Raw genomic sequence first — 26,637 nt, 5'->3', positions numbered from 1 at the left:
GCAGTTGCAGTACCATCATATTCCTCCTTGAGAAATATTCCCGAGTAGGATTCTATCCAACCGCACAGACAACTAATTAAGTTGTCAGCCTCTAATGGAACAACATCACATTTGCTGAACCATTGTTTATGAGGTGGGTTTGGATGTGCAAGAGGCACTCTACTGTAATACTATCAATTTTGCATTGAATGAATTACTTATATTTCTAGTGCCTTGAAGGTAGACTGTTCAAATAATATGAAAATGGCAAAATATTTGTATTTTAACACAGACAGAACTCATCTAAAATATAGGTCAGTGCCACATTTAAAAGAGCACACAAAGAAACAATAAACATTTGTCTGTTAATATTTTGGCAACAAACTTTTCAAACGTGCATGTCCTGCATTTTCCTGTTGCTAGCTCTGGTCCACAATCACAGATGACTATAGTACAGAGCTTCCCAAACTATGGGTCTTTTGAGAGAAAACTTTGGGGTCACGCGCTTTAAGGCAACAATGGTGCCACAGGCTGAATGCCAAGAGTTGCGAGGCCCTTTTAAATCCTCACGGACAGCCTAACTGACAGATGCTTGAAGTCCAATTGCTGCAGCAAATCAAAAGCCTACTTTCGCTCAGGCTCTCTCATAAAATTTACAGTGCAAAAGACCATTCAGCCCATCGAGTCTGCACCAGCCCTTGGAAAGACCACCATACGTGTCCACGTCTCCACCCTATCCCCGTAGCCCAGTACTCCCACCTAACCTTTTGGATACTAAGGGGCAATTTAGCATGGCCAATCCACCAAACCTGCACATCTTTGTGAGGAGACCAGAGCACCCAGAGGAAACCCAAGCAGATGATAAGACAGGAGCAAAATTAGGCCACTCAGCCCATCACATCTGCTCCGCCTTTCAATCATGGTTGACATTTTTCTCATTCCCATAAGCCCTGATCCCCTTATTTTTTTAAAAATAAATTTAGATTACCCAATTACTTTTTTTTCTAATTAAGGGGCAATTTAGTGTGGCCAATCCACCTAACCTGCAGATCTTTGGGTTGAAAATGTGCAAACTCCACACGGACAGTGACCCAGAGCTGGGATTCGAACCCGGGTCCTCAATGCCACAGTCCCAGTGCTAACCACTGTGCCACATGCCGTCCTCTGATCCCCTTATTAATCAAGAACCTAGTTATCTATCTCTGTCTTAAAGACACTCAGTGATTTGGCCTCCACAGCCTTCTGAAGCAATGAGCGCCATAGATTCACCACCCTCTGGCTGAAGGAATTCCTCCTCATCTCTGCTTTAAAGGATCGTCCCTTTAGTCTGAGATCGCGTTCTCTGGTTCTAGTTTTTTTGACAAGTGGAAACACCATCTCCACGTCCACTCTATTCAGGCCTCGCAGTATCCTGCAAGTTTCAATAAGATCTCCCTTCATCCTTCAAAACTCCAATGAGTACAGACCACAGGCCAGAGTCCTCAACCATTCCTCATACAACAAGCTCTTCATTCCGGTGAATCTCCTCTGGACTCTTTCTAAAGCCGCACATCCTTCCTCATATACGGGGCCCAAAACTGCTCACAATACTCCAAATGGAGTCTGACCAGAGCCTTATACAGCCTCAGAAGTACATCTCTGCTCTTTAATTCTAGCCCTCTCGACATGAATGCTAACATTTAAATATATTTGGCTAATGCATTTGCCTTCCTAACTGCTGACTGAACCTGCATGTTAACCTCGAGAATAAGAACATAAGAACTAGGAGCAGGAGTTGGCCATCTGGCCCCTCGAGCCTGCTCCGCCATTCAATTAGATCATGGCTGATCTTTTGTGGACTCAGCTCCACTTTCCGGCCCGAACACCAAAACCCTTTATTCTTCAAAAAACTATCTATCTTTACCTTAAAAATATTTAATGAAGGAGCCTCAACTGCTTCACTGGACAAGGAATTCAATAGATTCACAACCCTTTGGGTGAAGAGGTTCCTCCTAAACTCAGTCCTAATCTACTTCCCCTTATTTTGAGGCTACGCCCCCTAGTTCTGCTTTCACCCGCCAGTGGAAAAAACCTGCCCGCATCTATCCTAGCTATTCCCTTCATAATTTTATATGTTTCTATAAGATCTTCCCTCATCCTTCTAAATTCCAACAAGTACAGTTCCAGTCTACTCAACCTCTCCTCATAATCCAACCCCTTCAGCTCTGGGATTAACCTAGTGAATCTCCTCTGCACACCCTCCAGTGCCAGTACGTCCTTTCTCAAGTAAGGAGACCAAAACTGAACACAATACTCCAGGTGTGGCCTCACTAACACCTTATACAATTGCAACATAACCTCCCTAGTCTTAAACTCCATCCCTCTAGCAATGAAGGACAAAATTCCATTCGCCTTCTTAATCACCTGCTGCACCTGTAAACCAACTTTGTGACTCATGCCAAGAGTTGCACACCCAGGTCTCTCTGCACAGCAGCATGCTTTAATATTTTATTTAAATAGTAATCCCTTTTGCTGTTATTCCTACCAAAATGGATAACCTCACATTTGTCAACATTGTATTCCATCTGTCAGACCCTAGCCCATTCACTTAACCTATCCCTCTGCAGACTTCCAGTATCCTCTGCACTTTTTGCTTTACCACTCATCTTAGTGTCATCTGCAAACTTGGACACGTTGCCCTTCGTCCCCAACTCCAAATCATCTATGTAAATTGTGAACGATTGTGGGCCCAACACGGATCCCTGAGGGACACCACTAGCTACTGATTGCCAACCAGAGAAACACCCATTAATCCCCACTCTTTGCTTTCTATTAATTAACCATGCATCAGTTATTTCTTTGTTTATTGCCTGCCCCACCATAACGTTACTATTTGGTGGCTATTGACTACTCCTATCAGTGACTTTTTCGCCTTACTATTCCCGATTTCCACCCAAATGGATTCAACCTTATCCTCCATAGCACCGATGTCATCCCTTACTGTTACCCGGATGTCATCCTTAAATAACAGAGCTACACCACCTCCCTTACCATCCACTCTGTCCTTCCGTATAGTTTGATACCCTCAGATATTTAACTCCCAGTCGTGACCATCCTTTAACCATGTTTCAGTAATGCCCATGAGTCTTGAACAAGGACTCCCAAGTTCCTTTGTGCTTCTGATTTCCTAAGCATTTCCCCATTTAGAAAATAGTCTATGCTTCCTTTCCTCCTTCCATAGTGCATAACCTCACATTTTTCCACATTGTATTTCTTCTGCCACTTCATTGCCCGCTCTCCTAGCCTGTCCAAATTCTTCTGCAGCCCCCCCCCCCCCCCACTTCCTCAATAATACTGTTTATACTGTTGTGCTTTCAGGTGGTGTCACCAAGGGACACCATTACAGGAGATCTTTGTATCATTTGGCAACAGTGCCTTCAGTTCCTTCTTCCAGATCATTAATTTATATTGTGGAAAAGTTGTGGTCCCAGCACTGGTCACGAGCTACCATCCTGAAGACCCCACTCTCTGCCAGTCATCCAATCCTCTATCCATGCCAGGATCTTACCCTTAACACCATGGGACTTAGTCTCCTATGCGGCACCTTGTCAAAGGCCTTCTGGAAATCTAAATAAATCACATCCACTGGTTCTCCTTTGTCTGACTTCCTTGTTACTTCCTCGAAGAACCAACAGATTTGCCAGACATGACCTCCCCTTAACGAAGCCGTGCTGACTCAGTCCTATTTTATCATGCACTTCCAAGTACTCCACGATCTCATCTTGAATAATGGATTCTAAAATCTTAGCAATGATCATAGTCAGACAAGGGGAGAAAAAGTGAATACTCAACACAGACAGAATCACCCGGGACCAGAGTTGACGCAGCAATGCTAACCCACTGTGTCACTTAAAAAAGAACTTTGCAGTTTAAACACCTTGTACCATGCTCAACCTCATCACACTCACCCTGACTCAGCAGCTGAAGCCACCAAACCCGTTTGACAACTCCGTATACCCTGCAAACTTCACTCTTGAGGTAAAGTGAAGGCTGGGGCATAATATTGGGGTCGCACCACAAAGGATTTCAAGAAAGTAATTGCTCAATTTTCCAAAATTGCTGAAAAGCACATTGCAGGGCAAGTTTTGATATGAGATTTTTAGATGATGGGGATAGAGTAGAGGTCTTGGTAATGGTGTCCTCTGACAACGGCCTTATTACGCCCATCAAACTGCTACGGATAGGTAACGAGCATTGGATTAAGAGCATGAAAATGAAATGAAAATCGCTTATTGTCACGGGTAGGCTTCAATGAAGTTACTGTGAAAAGCCCCTAGTCGCCACATTCCGCCGCCTGTCCGGGGAGGCTGGTACGGGAATCGAACCGTGCTGCTGGCCTGCTTTAAAAGCCAGCGATTTAGCCTGGTGAGCTAAACCAGCCCCTCATAAATAGAGACCCTCACTTTATTGGATTAGTTTAGTTGGCTGTTTATTTTAAAAATGAACACAAATAGAGACAACTGCAACAGTTGATGTGGGTAACCATAAGGAGGTTTCAACTCCACTGAAATGTTGAAGAATAAACTTGCTCAAGTTAAAAGGCAAGTTTCTGTATCATTTCTCCACCATATACTGTTATTGGATTGAACATGGTGTAAGGAGAAGGAATACTCTGGATCTTACATTAGAATCTGCAATCTCCTATCAAAAAGCACAGGAAGGCAATCTGGGCAGTCTGAACGCAGGTGTTTCTGGACACAAGGCCGTAGCATGAGGTTGCTCACAATCCAGCATGGACTGGACAATAAAATAGGAAATCTGGGAAATGTAATAACCTTACACATTAGATGAAGGTATATTGCTCGGGTAGGATAAGTATTAGATTTTGCCTAACTTGCGCTAGTCTGTCAGATCGTTCAGGGTGCAACCACCCATCGAGTAACTAAATTCCTCAGTGCAAAAGGAGTATATGTAACAAATGTTTTGTTTCTTTGTTTCAAGCAAAATGTTCATGTTCCTACCTCACCAGAGTTGTACTTCCTGCACCTCCTGGACTGTAATACAGTACATTTTGCAGAGAAAGGGAAAATTTCAGACCCTCTGCTTCAGAGATATAGAGGTTGGTCACATTATTGTTGACATTGACGCAGACAAACACCTGGTCTTCTGATGCATCAGCCACATAATACTCCTGAAAAATGTACAAAAGGAGGAAGTATTTTCACAAAATCAAGATAGAAGGTAATATTCATCATTTGCAATTCATACTGTATCAATCCAGAATAAAAACACTTTGTTGTCATTCATTTCCAGGTATTTACAATTGCAGATTACACCAGTGGACACAGGTTGGAAAGAGTAAAGAAGAAAAGCCAGCAAAAAAATGAATGTTTCTACACACTCACCGTTATATGATGTCTTGTGAGAAAATTTGCTTGTTTCATGGGTTTCCGATTATACGAGACCCACAACTGCACTGTTATCGGGTCACTGCTTCCGAGGAGGTGCTGCAAAAAGAGAGAAATAAGTTTGAGTTTCAAATAGAGCTTTAATTGACCAATCATTTTCCTGCTCTACCATTTAGCTATTGCTTTCAAGTACAAATTGCTGAAAGTCTCCTGGAAAATCAAATCTCTTGTAGCGGTACTGAAGTTGGTCACATAATGCCACGAGCATCCAAGATGTTTGGCTTTGTGAGGTATTTAGGTACATATTAACAGAATTTCAGGCGATGGATTCAATCCATGTTCCTATTTATTATTGGGTAACCACATTCTTGGGTCTTCTGAATCAGCCTTGCGGCAAATTTCCACATTCTCAAAACTTCAAACGAGACAAATCAGCAAATAAGAAATATTCACAAAAAGGATGAAGTTGCCTGGGCTTTGTGGACCAAATTGCTAGTGATGTGTGCTACAGGCACAGAATCAGCAGCTTTGACACTCTGTATACTTACCTCGAGGTAGACGGAGATTCGTAAGCAATCTGCCCCAAAGTTTCTCTTCCTTCATGTTGTATTGGCCACTGGGGAGAACGTGCATTGCATTCCACAGTATTTTTTTCTCAAAATATTTCATTCAAGGGATGCGGGCTACGCTGGATAGCCGAGCATTCATTGCCCAACCCCAATTGCCCGAGAAGGAGGTAGTGAGCCGCCTTCTTGAACTGCTGTAGTCCATGAAGTGTAGGTACACCCACAGTGCTGTTGTTAGGGTGGAGTTCCAGCAATTGACCCAGTATCTATTGTATTTGTCTTCACATGGTAATCTAATTCCAGCAAAATTATCTGCAGCGGAGTACACAATGTTGAAGAAAAAGATGCTAGACTCTAAATCTGGACAGTGCGGTGAGCTAACAACCACTTGGGGATTTAAAATCTTACGGATGGTAGCAAGGGAAAGAGGAGGTAAAAGAGTACCGTGGTTTAGAGATCATGTAGCATCGCTAACATTAATAAACCAGTTTCAGGTTTATGTAAATTTAAAATACTACAAGTAGGTGCTGGTTTAGCACACTGGGCTAAACAGCTGAATTGTAATGCAGAACAAGGCAGCAGCATGGGTTCAATTCCCATACCGACCTCCCCGAACAGGCACCAGAGTGTGGCGACTAGGGGCTATTCACAGTAACTTCACTGAAGCCTACTTATGACAATAAGCGATTATTATTATTATGAGGCATGACACTGTGCTACATTAGCTCGCTTGCAAAGCTGAAGCACCCTGTATTATAATTCACCGCAATTTTATCTTTTAGTAGATTAAGAATGGTAAGAATCAACAGCAGGCATGCAAAGTTGTTGGCTGTAGATTGAACACGGTCGCTATGTTTGTTGGGGGAAAAAAACTATAGCCAGATTGAAAACAAATTGCACAATTAAACCACCAGGTGGCATGGTAATGACACAAATTACTGCACATGAAACAATGGTTTCATTTCCCAGTAATGCTCATTTTTATCACCATCAGCACACCAATTATGAAATCTCCATTCGTGTTTCTTGTCACTTCCTTCCTAAAACAAAAATAAGCTGCTTTGAAACATGAATCTGTTTTGAGCTAATTTTACAACCCAATCATACGGCCGCAGCTAGTTGGATCTGAAATGGAGTAGATTTGACCAGCTTAGTTTGGCACTGGATCAGCTGGGCCAATTCTGGCGAATTTTCCTGACTAAAATCCAGTGAAGCCATTCACACTAGCGCAGTAAACTATTTCTGGGTTCTATATTTACAGCACGCGAATTAAAAGCCACAAATTAATAGCAGGCAGTTCAATCTTCCATCTAGTTTGGGTTATTAAAACCCAATGGTATTTCTGGAATGAGGCCAGTGCAAAACGTCTGCTGATGAATAAAATAGACATGCTGCCGAAGCTTTTCAACTTGCATTCATCAGGACAAACACAATACATACTGCATGAGGGGAAATAAATGCTTGACTTTGATTGGTCACACCATTGCTATGGAGAATACACCAGGGAACTATTGCCCCAACACTTGATTAATTCAAAAAAGACAATGCCTGGATATGTTCCTTTTGCTTGCAGAGGAAACCTTCCTGCATATAAACATATGGAGGTTCTAGGAAGTGTAACTAAATCACATTCAAAGCCCAAATGATAATCTTATAATGGTTGTTAGTGTAATTCTCAACACAGGATCACGTATATTACAATCCAGACCAGACCCCAACAGTGGCTAGGATACTGGACGAAACCCCCATATTTTCGTTTATTTTGTCAGACTGCAGAAAGATCAATTTGTTCCAAGAGCGATTTTAAAAAAAATTAATTTTACAGGATATGGGAGTCACTGGTTAGGCCAGCATTAATTACCCATCCCTAGTTGCCCTTCAGATGGTTGCCTCCTTGAACTGCTGCTGTCCTTGAGGTAGGTACATTGAAGGATTTCGACTGTGTCAGTTGAGGGATTTTGAAACCATCAATTCAAGGTTACCAGCTGCACTTGCGATTACTGGAACTCAGTAGAAATTCAAGTTAAAACTTGTCAGGCGCAAATAAGAATTGTTTTGTCTTCTATTGATTACAACTTGAAAGTCATTTAAAAGGCAATTCGTAGACAATTTGAAGCTTTCAAAGAATCACAGGAATTATCTTCTTAGGCAAACAGCTCGAAACATAACTTTTAAAAGTCAAAAGGCACGATTCTCCGCTCCCCACACGGCGTGGGAGAATCGTGGGGGAATCGTGGGAGGGCCCCCCGACAAAATTCACACCCCCCTGGTGCCCCCCGCGATTCTCCCCCCCACCCCCCGCGATTCACCCCTCCCCTCCTCCCCCCCCGCGATTCTCCCCCCCACCCCCCGCGATTCACCCCTCCCCTCCTCCCCCCCGCGATTCACCCCTCCGCGATTATTCTCCCCCCCCCCGCGATTCACCCCTCCCCTCCTCCCCCCCCCCCCACCCCCCCCCCCGTGATTCACCCCTCCGCGATTATTCTCTCCCCCCCCCCCCCGCGATTCACCCCTCCCCTGGGGGGGGGGGGGGGGGGTGAATCGGCGGGGGGGGGGGGGGGGGGGGTGAATCGCCGGGGGGGGGGGGGGGGGGGGGGGAGGAGAATAATCGCGGGGGGGGGGGGGGGGGAAATCGCCGGGGGGGGGGAAAGAGAGAGAGGGGGAGGGGTGAATCGCTTTACCCCCCCCCCCCCGGCGATTCACCCCTCTCTTCCCCCCCCGGATCGGAAGAATCGGCGCTTGCCGTTTTTCTCGCCGACTGGCGATTCTCCGACCCGGATGCGCCGAGCGACCTGCCATTCGCGACCGCTTCACAACGGCGGCAACCACACCTGGTCGCTGCCGTCGTGCAACGGGTGAGATATGCCCCCGTTTGGGGCTTGTGGGGGGAGTACAGGGGAAAAAGCACCACGACTGTCCTCGGGAGGGGACAGGCCCGCGATCGGTGCCCAAGGACATGACTCCAAAAAATATAATTCAAAATGTTTATTTCAATCTAGTAAAGTGAATTATGCTGCTTTTATAAAATTGTAGTAATGAGAATGTTGGAATCAAATATATATTTGATTTGATGTTCTAACTGTCCATTTATTAAAAACAAGGCAACATAGTCTAAAATGGTTCAGCTTCTATAAGTCATGGGATGTGTTGCACCCTAATCTCGAACGGCGTGGGAACAGTAGAACCCTCACTCCTGCCACCTCGTTGCCATGAATTCAGCCCTTGTCCTTGGAGAAATGTAATGAAAAGTGTTTGTCTTATCAGACTTCTGTGTTACTTTAAAACTATGACAATGAGTTTGCAAAATATGTGTTTTCTTTTAATTTTAAAACTGGGACTTAATATTTACGCTTAAACAGCTATCTTTTACCTATATTAGGTGTATTAGAAATACCTGGCTTCTACATACATCCATTGTGCTGTTGGGGGAGGGGGGAAAAAAGAGTTCCAGGATGTTGCCCCAGCAACAGTGAAGGAACAGCAATATATTTGCAAGTCAGGATGGTGAGTGACTTGGATGGGAGCCTCCAGGTGGCCGGGTTCTCAGGTATCTGCTGCTCTTGTCCTCCTAGATGGTAGTGGTCGTGGGTTTGGAAGGTGCTGTCTGAGGAACCTTGTGAGTTATTGCAGTGCATCTTGTATATTGTACACGAGGCTGCCACTGTGCTTTGGTGGTGGAGGGTTTGAATGTTTGTGGAAGAGGGATCAATCAAGCGGGGCTGCTTTGTCCTGGATGGTGTTGAGCTTCTTGGGCATTGTTAGAGCTGCACTGATCCAGGTAAGTGGAGAATATTCCATTACACTCTGGACCTGTGCCTTGCAGATAGTAGACCTGTGCCTTGCAGATAGTGGACCTGTGCCTTGCAGATAGTGGACAGGCTTTTGGGAGGTGGGGATCAAGATTCCTAGCCTTTGACCTGCCCTGGTAGCCATAGCATTAATATGGCTAGTCCAGTTCAGTTTCTGATCAATAGTAACCCCCAGGTTGTTGAATGTGGGGGAGTCAGTGATGGTAATGCCAATGAATGTCAAGGGGTGGTGGTTAGATTCTCTCTTGTAGGAGATGGTTATTGCCTGGCACTTGTATGGCACGAATGTAACTTGCCAGTTGTCAGCCCAAGCCTGGATATTGTTCAGGTCTTGCTGCATTTCGACATGGACTGCTTCATTATCTGAGGAGTCACGAATGGTGCTGAACATTGTGCAGTCATCCGCAAACATCCCCACTTCTGACCTGATGATGGAATGGAGGTCATTGATGAAGCAGCTGAAGGTGGTTTGGCCTAGGATTGCAGGACGAAATAGGGATTTGGTATTTTTAAAACAAGACTTTACTATGAACACAATATTAAACTCCTTAATTACACACCCAAAAAGATTACCCCTTAAACACTACTACTCAATAACGTGAGCTATGCATTTTAAAGAGCTCATTTACATAATGAGTTTAAATCAGATGGGCAGTTTTTAAACTTGTTTATTAAATCTTGTGCACAAGAAGGAAGAAAATAACTTTATTTTGAGCCTTTATTGTGCCACTGAATTCTACCTCTGACAGGGCCCTGCATTAATAATCATATGTTGTGTTAAGAATGCAAATTTAAACGTTCCATTAAGCAGGGGATGAAATGGGAACAATATTTTGGGAAAACGCACCAAGGGTAGCTTTCTCTTCAAATCCACCTTGCGTCTTATTTGATGGATATCAAAATACAAAGAGCAGCTTTGAGTAAACAGAAACCAGTGACTTGAGCAGCATCTGATAGTGCCAAACAGTGCAGTTATTAAAGGGTTGCTAGGAGGCTGTTGAATGATGACTCACTATGTCAGCATGTTAATTGTCAGCCTTTTTGTTTGAACACTATTGTAAGAAAATGCAACATGCATTTATCATCAAATGTCCAAGGTTTATTCGCACTACCACCTCATGCACCTCATGAATCAACAAAACAAAAACTCTGGACACAATCTACCAGCCGTGTTGCGCTAGAGCAAGTCGCAGCACAGCAGGTAGATCCCGTAGATCCGAGGAGAGGCCTTTCGCAGGTTTCCCGGCAGCCTGTACGTCTTGCGTGATTATACCCAAGACCTGCGAGGCACTGGAATCAGAATCACGCCCAAAGGGGGTGACACCAAACAAGTGCCTAAGTAGTGTTTAAACCTTCTTGCAACATTGCCCATGGGTGGGGGGCCTACAAGTTCACTTCGAGATCGGGGCACCCTTTCAAAACAGCGGCCAGATCTTGGAATTCAGCTCCTCAGTGCTGAAAAAAATTCTAAGTGTGGGTTAAACCAGTGAGAAAATCCCCAGGGTCCAAAAAAGTGACACGTGTTGCTTGATAGCGATGGAGACTTCACCGGCAAGGCTGGCAGGAAAATCCCTTAAAAACCAAAAACATTTTGGTTAAATTCCATTCTCAGTGTTTAAAGCATTTCCAAGACTAAATCCACAATAACCTAATGGGAGGACAGAAATCACATCCTTTTATGCTGCTACAATTGGCCTAAGAACTTTTACATTTTTATCTTTCTTCAATTCTGATATAGATCATCAACGTGAAATGAACTCGTTTCGCTCCACAGATGCTGCCCGACTAGTTTTTCCAGATATGTTCATTTTTCTTCTCACGCTGCTACACCTCGAGAGGTAGCTTTAATGGCAGATGGAGTTTAACCCTGATAAGTGCGAGGGGATTCATTTTGGTAGAAAAAAAATTGAATGCGGGTCACAGGGTCAATGGCAGGGTTCTGAGGAATGTGGAGGAACAGAGATCTTGGGGTTCATGTCCACAGATCTCTGAAGGTTGCCACTCAAGTGGATAGAGCTGTGAAGAAGGCTTATAGTGTGTTGGCGTTTATTAACAGGGGGCTTGAGTTTATGCTGCAACTGTACAGGACCCTGGAGAGACCACATTTGGAGTATTGTGTCACCTTATTATAGGAAGGATGTGGAAGCATTGGAAAGGGGGCAAAGGAGATTTACCAGGATGCTGCCTGGTTTGGAGGGTAGGTCTTATGAGGAAAGGTTGAGGGAGCTAGGGCTTTTCTCTTTGGAGTGGAGGAGGATGAGAGGCGACTTAAGAGAGGTTTATAGGATGATGAGGGGGATAGATAGAGTGGACGTTCCGAGACTATTTCCTCGGGTGGATGTAGCTGTTACAAGGGGGCATAACTATAAGACTCAGAGTGGGAAATATAGGAGGGATGTCCGAGGTAGGTTCTTCACTCAGACAGTGGTTAGGGTGTGGAATGGACTGCCTGCTGTGATAGTGGAGTCGTACACTTTAGGAACTTTCATGTGGTTATTGCATAGGCACATGGAGCACACCAGAATGACAGGGAGTGGGATAGCTTGATCTTGGTTTGGGACAATGCTCGGCACAACATCGAGGGCCGAAGGGCCTGTTCTGTGCTGTACTGTTCTATGTTCTATGTTCACCTGGTGGCAGACTAATTGTGGAGGGACATTTACTGCCTTGACAAGCTGGCCTCCAAAAAGATATATAGTAAAAGCAGCAACAGTCAAAGAATTGTTACAGCAGGGTGCGCAGGAGGCAGCCATTTGGTTAGTTGACTCTGCACCAGCTCTCTAAATGAACAATTCATAGAATTCTGCAGTACAGAAGGAGGCCATTCAGCCCATTGAGTCTGCACCAACCATCCAAAAGTGCACCCCACCTAGGCCCACTCCCTCACCCCATCTCCATAGCCTCACCTAATTTTTTGGACACAAAAGGGGCAATTTAGAACATAGAACATAGAACAGTACAGCACAGAACAGGCCCTTCGGCCCTCAATGTTGTGCCGAGCCATGATCACCCACGTATCCACCCTATACCCGTAACCCAACAACCCCCCCCCTCAACCTTACTTTTATTAGGACACTACGGGCAATTTAGCATGGCCAATCCACCTAACCCGCACGTCTTTGGACTGTGGGAGGAAACCGGAGCACCGGGAGGAAACCCACGCACACAGGGGGAGGACGTGCAGACTCCACACAGACAGTGACCCAGCCGGGAATCGAACCTGGGACCCTGGAGCTGTGAAGCATTTATGCTAACCACCATGCTACCCTGCTGCCCCATTTAGCATGGGGAATCCACCTAACCGGCACATCTTTGGACTGTGGGAGGAAACCAGAGCACAGACACAGGGAGAAAGTGCAAACTGCATGCAGTCATCCAAGGTTGGAATCGAAGCCGGGTCTCTGGTGCTGTGAGACAGCAGTGCTGACCACTGAGCCGCCCTCATCTGGCACCATTCCACCACCTTCTTCCCATTGCAGTCTAATTCCTTCTCAAATACCTCGATTAAAACTGTCTCCAGCTGACTCTCAGACAGTGCACTCCAGATACCAAACTGCTTGCTGTATGAAAAGATTTTTTCTCATATAGGTTTGTGCTTCTTATGCCAGTTGCTTTCAACCTGAGCCGCCTTCTTCTCGAGTAGGAACCGTTTCTCCCCATCTACACTTTTGAATATCTCTATCAAATAGTCATAGACGTCTACAGCATAGAAAAGGCCCTTTGGCCCGTTGCATCTGCGCCAGTCAAAAACAACCTAACTATTCTAATCCCATTCTCCAGCACTTGGCCTATAGTCTTGTATGCCCTGGGATCGCAAATGCACATCTAAATATTTCTTAAATGTTGAGGGTCTATGCCTCCACCATCCTTTCAGGCAGTGAGTTTCAGAATCCGACCACCATAAGAGAGTGAAAACGATTTCCCTCTCATCCCCTCTAAACCTCCTGCCCTGCCATTAAATATCTGTCTCCAGGACATTATTCCCAGCAAATTTCATGATATTTTCTGCATTCTCGCCAATACAGATCTTTCCCCAATGTGAAGTGCCAAAAACTGGATGCAATACTCCATCGGAAGCCAAACCGGTGTCTCCCAACAAGTTCAGCATAATCTCCTTGTTCTTGTACTCTATGCCCTTATTAATAAAGCGTAGGATAAGGTTTGCTTTATTAACCGTACGCTCAACCCTTCCTTTATTCTGCCACTTTCAATGATTTATATACCCAGATTCCTGTGCTCCTGCACCCACTTCGGAGTTCTATCCTTACTCCCTTCATGTCTTCCTACCAATAGAATCATTTCACAGTCTTCCATACTGGACATCATATGTAATTTGTCCATCTGTCACCAACCTGTCGACATCCTTTAGAGGTTCTACACTATCCTCATTACAGTTCACAATGCTTCCAAGTCGTATTATCTGCAAGTTCTGAAATAGTGCCTTGTACACCATGGTCTCGGTCATTAATATACATCAGGAAAAGCAAGGGTTCCAACGCCGAGCCCTGGGGAACTCCACTACCAATGCTCCTCCAGCCTCAAAAACATCCATCAACCATTACTCAGCATCTTCTGTATCCACGTTGATAGTGTCCCTTCTATTTCATGAGCTCCAACTTTTCTCACAGGTCAGTAGTGCAGCATTGTATCAAATGCCTTTTGGAAATCCATGTTCACCATATAATAGCATTGTCCTCATCAACCCTCTATGTTACTGCTTCAAAAAGAAACTCCAGCAGGTTGACAAAACATGATTTTCCCTTAACAAAATAGTCCGGGCTTGTTTAATTAACCAGCATTTGTCCTGAAAATGTTTTTCTCCAATATAAAAATTCTGAAAAGAAACAGCTAGCAAATAAGTCACACCCTACACTACAGTAATCGAGACAAAATTTGATTGTATCGTTATATTTGCTGTCAACTGCTGCACCTTGCAATATGGGCTATGGAACAACATTAAAATGAAAAATCAGCATATTGGACAAATTGCTGTCCAATGAAGCACAGCAACTTGAAACAGAAGGCCGGAAATTTAAAATAAAAATCACATTGGCGCATGAATGCCCTCCAATCTGCCACGCCATTATTGAGCACTAATCATAGAACGAGGGACGGCAAATGTACAACTGAAATTGTTTTAGCTATATAAAAAAAAAGTTTAAAAAAAACATTAGGGATGCTACAGAAAATGGTCTCCAACCATTTCTTTCCCAAGGTTTGCTGACAATGATTGACTCAACTGTGGCATACAGTACCACATGTAAGTACATGGTGAACCAACAGAAATGTTGGCCAGCTAATGGAACCCAATTCCAACCCAATGGGCTGGTTTAGCTCAGTGGGCTAAACAGCTGGCTTGTAATGCAGAACAAGGCAGCAGCGCGGTTCAATCCCGTACCAGCGCCGGAATGTGGTGACTAGGGGCTTTTCACAGTAACTTCATTGAAGCCTACTTGTGACAATAAGCGATTATTATTATTATGATTTGATCCTCATCCAACATGCTCAACTTTCCATCAGGATGCTAACTCTGGACGGTTTCCTTCCCTCATGGGTGTGGTTTTGAAGCACCTTCAAGGTCACCCTATCAGAAAATTCAGCACAGACCAAGAACTTAACCCAAGGATACTCACTTATCAACATGCTACCTTTATCGACTGAGCCAAAATAATAATCTTTATTAGTGTCACAAGTAGGCTTACATTAACACTGCAATTAAGTTGCTGTGAAAAGCGTCTAGTTGCCACACTCCAGCGCTTGTTCGGGTACACTGATGGAGAATTCGGAAAGTCCAAATTACCTAACAGCACATCTTTCGGGACTTGTGGGAGGAAAGCGGAGCAGCCGGAGAAAACCCACGCAGACTCGGCACAGACAGTAACCCAAGCCGGGAATCGAGCCGGAGACCCTAGCATTGTGAAGCAATAGTGCAAACCACTGTGCAACCGTGCTACTATTCATTTACCAGTTTTGATTCAATAATCTGTTTTTAGTAGTGCACGTCAGACCAGGACATCAACATGCAACTCAACTGCAAAGTGCAAAACCAAAGATCATATGTAGGCGGTGACCGTAAAATGCTTCATGGATACAAAATAAATCAGAGTAAGACAGGAATTAAATAAAATTAAGCAGAAGCAATTAAATTCTTTCCAGTATAAATGACATTTGAATAATTAACAGCTAAATAATTTACTTTTGAAAGCAGGGACCATCCACCAACCCTCAATGTGCCAGAGCGCATTTCAATCTTATCTGTACCTCAGCTCAATCTGGCTTTACTGCATCTCCCTCAGTACCTGCCAACGGTCTGACCATCTCAGTATTGGAAACTTAAATTTACCTGGCATGCAAAACCTTTTGAGGACACAATTTCAGATTTCTACTATGCTTTGCAGGGGAAAACAAATAGTTCTCTAATTTCACTTTTGAATGGCCTATCAGGAATTTGGAGATCATGTACCTACGTTGTGGATCCTCCACCTCGTTCCCTCCCACCCATCCCCTAAACAAAGGAAATGGCTTCTTTAAATTTACATCATCAAATTCCTTTCATTTGAACACCTCAATCAGTTTTGATTTGATTGGGTGATTTGTTTTTTAGTAGCGCATCACTGAACTGAATATTAACATGCCATGCATGCCATCCCTCCCCCATTACGCTTAGTACTCAAACAGTTGGATATATCAAAAACATTCAACCATCATGTCATTAGAAACAGAAATGTAAATTACTGCGGACACCGGAATTTCAAACAAAAACAGAAAATACTGGACAATCTCAGCCGGTCTGACAGCATCTGTGGAAAGAGGAGAGCTATCGTTTCGAGTAAGTTTTGACAAAGAGTCATCCAGACTCAAAATTTTAGTTAATAATATCTAGGCTTTATAGCCAGCTTTCGAAACAATTAACCATGCAAAGATGGATCAAATTTAAACCTCTTCATGCTGTACCCTTCAACATGTAAATCAGACTAAAACAAGAATTGCTCATACTCCCAACATGAAATGTTATGTGAGTTGAAAGTAATAAATTTTGATCTCTCTACCTCTTTCTCACACTTGGCTGTATTAAAGTATGCATCAAATAACAAGAATGGAGTGAAAGGAATTTCAATTGCTAACTTGAGAACCATTTTTATGCACTGATCTTTGTTAGGTCTTGCATTATTCATGGAAACATAGAAGCAGGAATAAGCCATTCAGCCCATCACGTCTGCTCCATCATTCAATATGGTCATGGCCGACCATCCACTTCAGTGCTTTTTCCCCCAAACCATCCCCATATCCCTTTCTGCCACTGGTATTTAGAAATCAGTCACGCTGCTTGTAGCCACATAAGATGGACACTGGGCTAACAAGATGGAGAACTGCTAGGACTGCAGGGAAAAAGCAGTTTAGCCAAGACAAGCAGTCTGCAAAGACTGATTAGCATTTTGCACGCAGCAAAACTAGTTTCTGGCCAGGTGGAAGATCTCAACCAAAGGTGTTAATAGCAAAACGCTTTGCATATTAATGAGGCAATCCAGATCTGGGCACACACATTAGCAACATTTGGTTTTGAATAGATACTTTAAGTAAAGGCCCAGACAAAACGGCACCAAAAGTATCCATCTCAAAAGACCCTAGAGACCGCCCCACCCATCGAGAAGGGACCCTCAGATTGGGGAATTAATGAGACATCGATTGAGAATTGATCCAATCAATGCATGGAAGGTAAAGCCCGCCCCGAAAAGGCACGGACATTGGGGACCACTATAAAGATAGACCCCCACACATGGTCTGGTCTGTTTTTGTGCTCCGGCTTTGACTTCGACCCAGAACTTCGACTTGTATCCTGACTCCAGCCGTTGAGCACCAGCCGCCGAACCGTAAGTGACAATACGACGCTCGCTACGCGAACCAGCCCCTCTGAAGGTTACAGACCAAGATCGGAACAAAGGCCTCGCTCCCTGACCTTGCCTGTTCCTGTTTAGTTAAGTATTCTGATCGCTTAGTTTAGTTGTAGCTTAGTCCCTTAGCGTGTGCATGTGTATTTATTATATTTGTAATAATAAATACTAATCGTTTGGAACTTACTAATCGGTGTATCGTTTTATTACTTTGAATATTTGTGAGGTGTTTATACGACACCTGGCGACTCCCGAGCTGAAAATACACATACAGAGCCTAGCAGTGTTAAGCACACGGCCTTTAAACGGAGGCGTGTTAATACACTCCAATAAACGCGTATTACACTCAAGTAAAACGTGCAACATGCTTCAAACGTGCTCAATGACTGAGCTTCCATAACCCTCTGGGTAAAAAGAATTCCAAAGATTCACAATCCTCAAGAGTAAAAAGAATTCTCTTCATCTCAGCCCACGAGGCTTTCCCCTTAATTTAAAATTGTATCTCCTGGTTCGAGACACCCCATCCAGGGGAAACATCTCTCTTCATAGGATAGTCCCGCCATCCCAGGAACAAGTCTGGTGAACCTTTGCTGCGCTCCCTCTGACAATTATATCCTTCTCACTGCACACAGTACTCCAGGTGCAGTCTAACCAAGGTTCTTTACAACCTAAACAAAGACTTCACTACTCTAGTGTTCAAATGATGATGAAGGCTAATATACCATTAGCTTTCATATTTGCTTGCTGCACTTGCATGTTGGCTTTCAGTGACTTATAGACGAAGACACAACGGTTCCTTTGTCCATCTGCACTTTCTATTTGCTTATCATTTGAGAAATACTCAATGCACAGACCAAAGTGGATTCCGCATTCCATCTGTCATGTCCTTGCCCACCCACCAAATCTGTCCAAGTCCCCTTGAAGCAACTTTGCATCTGCCTAGCAACACACATCCTGATCCAGCTTTGTGTCATCTGTGAACATATAAATATTGCCTTTGGTCCCCACATCCAAATCATTGATGTGTATTTTTGGAATAGCTGGGGCCCCAATCCTTGCAGTAGGTCACTAGTCATAGCCTGCCAACACAAGAATGACCCATTTGTTCCTACTGTTTTGCCTATCCTTAACCCATGCCAGTATATTACCTCATATCCCACCATGTTTCTTACCTTCTCTGGGAGATTTTTTCCAAGATCTTGAAAATCGAAGTATACTGCCTCGACCTATTCCCCTTTTTCAATTCAGTTAGTCACATACTCAAAAGTTCCCAACAGGTTTATTAAACATGGCTGCCCATTGGCAAATACATGTTGACTAGGCCCAATCCGATCAATTGCATCCTAGTGTTCATTCATCATATCCTTTATAATAGATTCTAGATTATGACATTTTGTTTGCAGGACCTGGGAGCTTTTAAGAGCCAAAAGGTGAAATTGGCCAGAGGAACGGGTTTTTCAGTCTGGGTTAATGCACTACGGGCTGACAGGGAAAGTCCCAGGGGTGTTAATGTGCTTTTCGCCTAGAAAGTTAATTTGTTTTTTAGCTTGGGGCGATGATGTCACTGCTGAATGGAGCTTCAGAGATTCAGAGAAACATTGAGAAAACTCTGGAGAAAAGCTGAAGTCTGATCTGGCAACAGCACAGTGAGCACTGCTAACTCACAGCATGAGGGACCCAGGTTCAATTCCGGCCTTGGGTGTCTGCGCGGAGTTTGCACATTCTCCCAGTGTCTGCGAGGGCTTCCTCCAAGTGCTCTGGTTTCCTCCCACTGTCCAAAGATGTGCAGGTGAGGTGGTGTTGCGGGGATGGGGCGGGAGTAGAACTAGGTACGGGTACTCTTTCAGAGGGTCGGTGCAGACTCGATGAGCCAAATGGCCTCCTTCTGCACTGTGGGGGTTCTATGTAATTCTATGTTCTATGTAACCTTGGTTTTGACCACAGCTAAAGGCAGCTTTGCAGTTGGATAATAAAAATGAATCATAGGATTTAAAGCAGAGCAGCTGAGGACAAAGAAGCAGCTAAAATATGCAAGGTAAGCCAGTTTTTGTACTGGTTTACAAATAGCTGGTTAGGTTTGAAGGATCTCTGGGATGTAGATGAATTTGAGGGTTAATGGGTTTTGTCTTGGCTAAACAAGTCAAAAGACATCTTCTAAAAAGAGACAAAAGGATGCCTAATGCGTTGGGCACAGATGAGGTGGTTAATAGATCATAGAATTTACAGTGCAGGAGGCCATTTGGCCCATCGAGTCTGCATCGGCTCTTGGAAAGAGCACCCTACCCAAGGTCAACACCTCCACCCTATCCCCATAACCCAGTAACCCCACCCAACACTAAGGGCAATTTACCATGGCCAATCCACCTAACCTGCACATCTTTGGACTGTGGGAGGAAACCGGAGCACCCGGAGGAAACCCATGCACACACGGAGAGGATGTGCAGACTCCGCACAGACAGTGATCCAAGCCGGAATCGAACCTGGGACACTGGAGCTGTGATGCAATTGTGCTAACCACTGTGCTACCGTGCTGCCCCACGGGAGGAGTCAGGTCGGTCTGAAAAGTCAGTTTCTCCTGGAACTCTGATCTGAACAGAGGGGTTTCAGTTTGGTCTTGAAAAGTTCTCTCACCAAAGAAATTGCACAGAGATAGAAACTAGTAGCAACCTGATTGTTAACAATTACTCACGAGTGGTATTTGGAATATATTGGTTTGCTTAATTGGAATACAATGTCAGGTTTAGGAAGTTACGGTTTTCTCCAAGAACTGTCCTAGTGGCATGTTATATTTTAAAATAAACTTTAATTTAAAGACAATTAACTACATTAGCAACAGTGTTATCACTCCTGTGGTGAAGTAACATCTACTCAGTTTTACAAATTGAAAATAGGTGATTCTCATCCAGGATCTTTTAAAAAAAAAAGGAGGATTTTCAGGATGGCAACTTGCAACTGGGAGTGCCACAGGAATCAATGCTGGGGTCACAATTATTTACACTATATATTTATGACTTGGACGAGGGAAGTGAATGCAATATTGCCAACTTTGCAGATGATACAAGAATAGGTGGGAAGGCAAGTAGTGAAGATGACAGAGGCTACAGAGGGACATACACGGTTAAATTAGTGAAAAAATAGGGCAGCACGGTGGTGCAGTGGTTAGCACTGCTGCCTCACAGCGCCACGGTCCCAGGTTCAATCCCGGCTCTGGCTCACTGTCTGTGTGGAGTTTGCACATGCTCCCCATGTTTGTGTGGGTTTCACCCCCACAACCCAAAAGATGTGCAGGGTAGGTGAATTGGCCATGCTAAATTGCCCCTATAATAAGAAAAAATTAATTGGGTACTCTAAATTTATTCCTTTTTTAAATTAGTGGGCTAAAACTTGGCAGATGGAATATAAATGTAGGAAAATGTACAGTCATGCACTTTGGAAGGAAGAGTAAAGGAGCTGAATATTATTTAAATGGAATGCATTTGTGACATTAATTACACCAGCAGTACAGCTGGCAAACCCTCAAATGCATGATAGACTAAACACTGATATGGAAATAGCAACATTTGTGAAATGTGCAATGTGGATTGTGGTGGGTGGGGAAAGAGAGCGGAAACAAGTTCCTGGCCAATCACAGGTTTTTGTGATCAAGTCCCGACAGAAGGCACAGTCAAAGACCTGAAGTGTTAACTCTGTTTCTCTCCCCACAGAGGTTATTTGACCTGCTGAATATTTTCAGCATTTTAGGCTTTTAATGACAGGTTTACTTGCTTTAGCCACACAATGAATTATTTCCTCAGCCCGGACTGCCACACGTACTCCTCAGATAGTCATTTTCAATTCACTCAAATGATTAAAGCATATGAAATGGCAGTAACTGTAGCAGGCCTACCTAGTAAATAGGCCCATAAAAAGGGCCATAAAAGGGTTTTACAGCATCAGAGCAGGAAATTCCCTGGGAAATTTAATGTAAGCTTTAGCTCAGGCACTGGCCAGAATTTCCACGCCTCCCCGCTGAAATTGCATCGGACCCTCAATCAGGACTCGAGCCTCCAGCAACCGGAGAATTGGCGCCAATCGCGCGGTCGACATATCGCCAGTCAGGGGCTTTTGAAATAGGCCCCCGCGGCGATTCTCAGCGGTCGACTGGCCGGGTTCCTGCTGGCGAGGTTCATGTATGGTTCCACCCGGCGGGAGCTTAAAGTCGCGGCTGTGGTGGGGGAGGGTGGCCCTCCACGACAGCCAGGCCTGCGATCGGGGGCCACCCACTGGCAGGCACACGCAATCTTTGAGGGGGGGGGTGGAAAGAGGGGGCCTATCTTCTTCTGCGCGGCTCTCCCATGTCCTGTGGGCCAGGAATCGCTGGGCCAAGAGGTCAGTTTACGCCAGCGTCAGCACTAAGCCGGGTTTTTGGAGAATCCCGGCCACTATCTTTTTAAAAAGGTAAATTTTTCTTTTTTTTTTAATATATACAGTAAATGGGTTGGAGCATTTTTTTTAAAATTTGCAGCACAAGAAAAATTCAGTCAGCAAAGATTAAAATGTGACCTAGAATTGTTTAGGGTTTTTAAAAAAAAGCTCCAAGGACATTGGAGACAAGCTTCATGCAGTCAGAGCTCGGCAACATGAGCAACTGTATCAATAGCTGTTAACATCTTGTGATATCTGCTTTACTGCAAGCATCTGCAAACACTGTGGCATGGTAGCACAGTGGTTAGCACAGTTGCTTCACAGCTCCAGGGTCCCAGATTGATTCCCGGCTTGGGTCACTGTCTGTGCAGAGCCTGCACGTTTCCCCCGTGTCTGCGTGGGTTTCCTCCAGATGCTCCGGTTTCCTCCCACAGTCCAAAGACATGCAGGTTAGGTGGACTGGCCATGCTAAATTGTCCTTAGTGTCGAAAAAAGGTTAGGTGGGGTTACTGGGATAGGGTGGAGGTGTGGGTTTAATTTGGGTGCCCTTTCCAGAAGCCGGTGCAGACTTGATGGGTCGAATGGCCTCCTTCTGCACTGTAAATTCTATGACACATCTTCCCCTCCCCAGTCAGTTTTCTAGAAGGGACCAATTCCTCTGTGCTACACTAGTTCACTCCTCAATAACCCCAACATTTTGTCCTTCTTCCCATCCAGAAGTAAAATCTGAAATAACTAAAAGTGCAAGAAATGCATGTAGCTTGGCAATGTTCTTCAGATGCTGATGGGATTGCTGTGTACATTCAGCATATTCTGCTTTATTGCTGTTTCTTAGCATGGTGGTAGTGGTTAGCACTTTTGCCTTACAGTACCAGGGACCCGAGTTCAATTCCAACTTCAGGCGACTGTGTATGGAGTTTGCCCATTCTCCCAGTATCTGCATGGGTTTCCTCCGGGTGCTCTGGTTGCCTCCCACAAAGATGTGCGGGTTAGGCAGATTAGCCATGATAAATTGCCCCTTAGTGTCCAACGCTTAGGTCGGAGTTACAGGGATAGAGTGGGGGAGTTGGCCTAGGATGGGTACTCTTTCAGAGGGTCAGTGCAAACTCGATAAACCAAAAGGGAATTATTATGGAGAATCATAGAATTTACAGTGCAGAAGGAGGCCATTCAGCCCATCGAGTCTGCACCAGCCCTTGGAAAGAGCACCCTACCCAAGCCCACACCTCCAACCTATCCCCGTAACCCAGTTAACCCAACCCCACCTTTTTGTTTGGATACTGGTTTGTTGAAATAAATTGACCTCAGCCACTAACATTATTCGAAAATAAAAATTGCTGGAATGGAACAAGTAAATTGTTTGGGTACACGGAGGGAGAATTCAGAATGTCCAATTCACCCAACAGCACGTCTTTCAGGACTTGTGGGAGGAAACCGGAGCAAACTCACAGACACGGGAAGAACATGCAGACTGCACACAAACAGTGACCCAAGCCGGGAATCGAACCTGGGTCCTTGACGCTGTGAAGCAACAGTGCTAACCACTGTGCCAAAAGGCTGATCAGACAGGATTGAGGGGAAAAATCCAATAGCATTTGAATTGACTAACCCCAGACAAAGACAAATTGAAAGGAGGAAAAACAGATCAGCTTAAAAAGGGACTCTCTCCTAGTAACAGTCGCAGAACACGCTTTAGTCACAAATAGATCTGTTATTACACAATTAGTAGTACAAGTTCCAAAATTAGGGGATATTTCAAAAGTAAAATGCTTCCGCATATTTTTCTTTTGCTTTAAAGCAGAGCATGTTTCAGAATACTCACCACCTTCTTTGTGGCAAACATGTATTTGTCTTGTAACTGAAAGTCGTCTACACCTTCCAACAGGATCTCTCGGTTTTCCTCAGTTTGAAAGTAGTCTGTGCTTTTAATGACACTCGAGGAACCCATAGGCTCATGCCGTTCAACATAAACTGTACTGAATAGATCATATGGTTCCACACCCCTGGAAAATTAAACACCAAAGTATATCTGCAGTTTCCCAAAAACATTAAATAATTCACTGCTGTAGTAGTTGGTCCACTAACTGGTCATGTGCCGTACCACCAAATAGGACAGCCTTGCAATTGAGATTTTAATTTTGTTAATTTATAATATGTAGACATCGCTGACTAGGCCAGCATTTATTGTCCATCCCTAATTGCCCGAGAAGATGGTAGTGAACTGCCTTCTTGAACCACCGCAATCCATATGATGTCGGCAAACTCACCGTGCTGTTAGGGAGTTTCATAATTTTGGCCCACTGACAGTGAAGGAACAGCAATATATTTCCAAGTCAGCATGGCGAGTGACTTGGAGGTAAGCTTTCAAGTGGTAGAGCTCCTATGTGTCTACTGGCCGAGTTGATCCAGATCATAGTGGTTGTGGGTTTGGAAGGTGCTAATTAAGGAGCCATGGCAAGTTACATGGTATCTTGTGGATGGTACACACTGTTGCCACTGCGCACCAGTGGTGGAGGGAGTAGATGTTGGCGGATGAGTTGTCAAACAAACATGCTGCTTTGTTCTGAATGCTGTCAGGTTTCTTGAGTGCTGTTAGAACTGCACTCAACTAGGCAAGTGGAGATTATTCTCCTGTCTTGTCGATGGTGGACAGGTTTTTTAAGAGTCAGGTGAATTACTGTCACAGGATTCCTAGCCTCTGACCTGCTCTCAAATCACAGTATTGATATGGCTACAGTTTCTGGTCAATAGGGATTCAGTGATTGTAATACCATTGACCGTCATGGGGTAATGGCTAGAATTTCTTTGGGGATGGTCATTGCCTGGCACTTGTGATGGAAATGTTACCTTCCACTTTCCAGTTCAAGCCTGGATATTGGCCAGGTCTTTTAACAAGGACTGCTTCAGCACCTGAGCCATTGCGAACGGTGCTGAACATTGCAATCGGCAGCCAACATCCACACTTCTGACTTTATGATGGAAGCACAGTCATTGATGAAGCAGCTGAAGATCAAGTCACTTAAATAATCCGAGTCACTCTTGCATTCCTCCCAACCTGTTTAGCACAGGGCTAAATAGCTGGCTTTGAAAGCAGACCAAGGCAGCCAGCCCAGCAGCGCGGGTTCAATTCCCAGACCAGCCTCTCCGAACAGGCGCTGGAATGTGGCGACTAGGGGCTTTTCACAGTAACTTCATTTGAAGCCTACTTGTGACAATAAGCGATTTTCATTTCATTACACAGCGTCATCAGTAAAGACATGCTGGGGTGGGGCATTCAATGCCTTCACTCAGGTCAGGAGCCCTTAATAGACAAATGCTGAAAGAAAATATATCTTTCCTCAGTTGCAGCTTGCTGTTCACCATGAACAATTATTTGGCTAGGGAGAGTCCAAGGTGCACAGCTCTCCACAGTAGTTAGGAATCAATGATAAACTTGGCAATAGGCTTCAAAAAGACCATATAAGCTAACCTATTAAATGAAGTGAATTTTAGTTAAACAATGTACTACATTGGCACTAACTGTAGCCTCAAACCCAACATGGTTAAAAATAGGAATATTTGCATTACTGGCTTAAAACACAAATGCACTGTAAAGATACAAAAATAAAAATTACATGTATGCATACCAGTAAAAAGATTTGACGTGCTCTTGAATCAAGATCCAAGTCCGTCCAAAGTCATCTGATTTCCAAAGCTGCAAGATAAAGGCATACTTTATATTGAACATGCAGTGCTCAAACACAACTCCCAGACCCTTAAAGACTCGCCGTATAACACTAACTGCACATCCCAATTGTCCTGTACACGTTCTAGCGATTTGATTTCATATCCCCCAACAAGGCTGAGAAAGCAACTGTAAAAAAGTGGGGAACTTAGCCACTTCATTCTTCGAAGATGTAAGAAGCAAAGTGGATAATGGAGGGGGTTCTGTAGCTAGTGTATCTAGACTTCATAAAGATGCCGCAAAAGGTTAAGATCCCACAGGGTTAGGATAATATATTAGCTTGGATAGAGGATCGGCTAACTAACAGAAAACAGAGAGTCTCTATCTATCTAAATGGGTCTCTATCGTTGGCAAGGTGTAACTTGCAGTTCGTCACAGGGTTCGGTCCTCGGGTCCCAACCGCTTAAAGTTTGCATTAAAGACTTTATTGTATAGATAAAATGTACTATGTAAATTTGCAGAAGAAAGTTTAAATGTGGAAATAAGAAATTTACAAATGGATAGGTTAGGGGAGTGTACCGAAATTTGGCAGATGGTTTTTAGAGGAATATAAAGGCAACTTATCTAATGGGGAGAAACTTCAAAATGCTTTGATGCAAAGGGATCTGGGGGTGAATCACAGAAAGTTAGTACGCAGGTGCGGGTGGCACAGTGGCTAGCACTGCTACCTCACGGCGCTGAGGACCCGGGTTCGATCCGGCCACGGGTCACTAACCGGGTGGAGTTTGCACATTCTCCCCGTGTCTGCGTGGGTCTCACCCCCACAACCCAAACATGTGGATGGCAGGTGGATTGGCCACACTAAATTTCCCCCTTAATTGGAAGAAAGAGAGAATTGGGTACTCTCTAATAAAAAAAAAAGTAGTATGCAGGTGC

The 26,637-nt window shown here is 44.2% G+C and overlaps 1 protein-coding gene across 1 annotated transcript in view; it reads right to left on the bottom strand.

Annotated features, from left to right (window-relative positions):
* Window positions 1–26,637, bottom strand: part of sorl1 (sortilin-related receptor, L(DLR class) A repeats containing) — a 203,277-nt gene that overhangs the window by 102,309 nt on the left and 74,331 nt on the right. Inside the window, exons 5-8 of the mRNA XM_038779169.1 lie at window positions 25,664–25,731; window positions 23,860–24,040; window positions 5,364–5,465; window positions 4,980–5,149 (exon numbers count right to left, since the gene is read on the bottom strand). Coding sequence (XP_038635097.1) covers window positions 4,980–5,149; window positions 5,364–5,465; window positions 23,860–24,040; window positions 25,664–25,731 — 521 coding nt within the window. The remainder of the gene's footprint in view (window positions 1–4,979; window positions 5,150–5,363; window positions 5,466–23,859; window positions 24,041–25,663; window positions 25,732–26,637) is intronic.

Source organism: Scyliorhinus canicula, chromosome 19 (assembly GCF_902713615.1).
Source record: "Scyliorhinus canicula chromosome 19, sScyCan1.1, whole genome shotgun sequence".
In the NCBI taxonomy this organism is placed as follows: domain Eukaryota; kingdom Metazoa; phylum Chordata; class Chondrichthyes; order Carcharhiniformes; family Scyliorhinidae; genus Scyliorhinus; species Scyliorhinus canicula.
The sequence above is the reverse complement of the archived record's forward strand: the minus strand, read 5'-3'. Positions and strand labels throughout refer to the sequence as shown.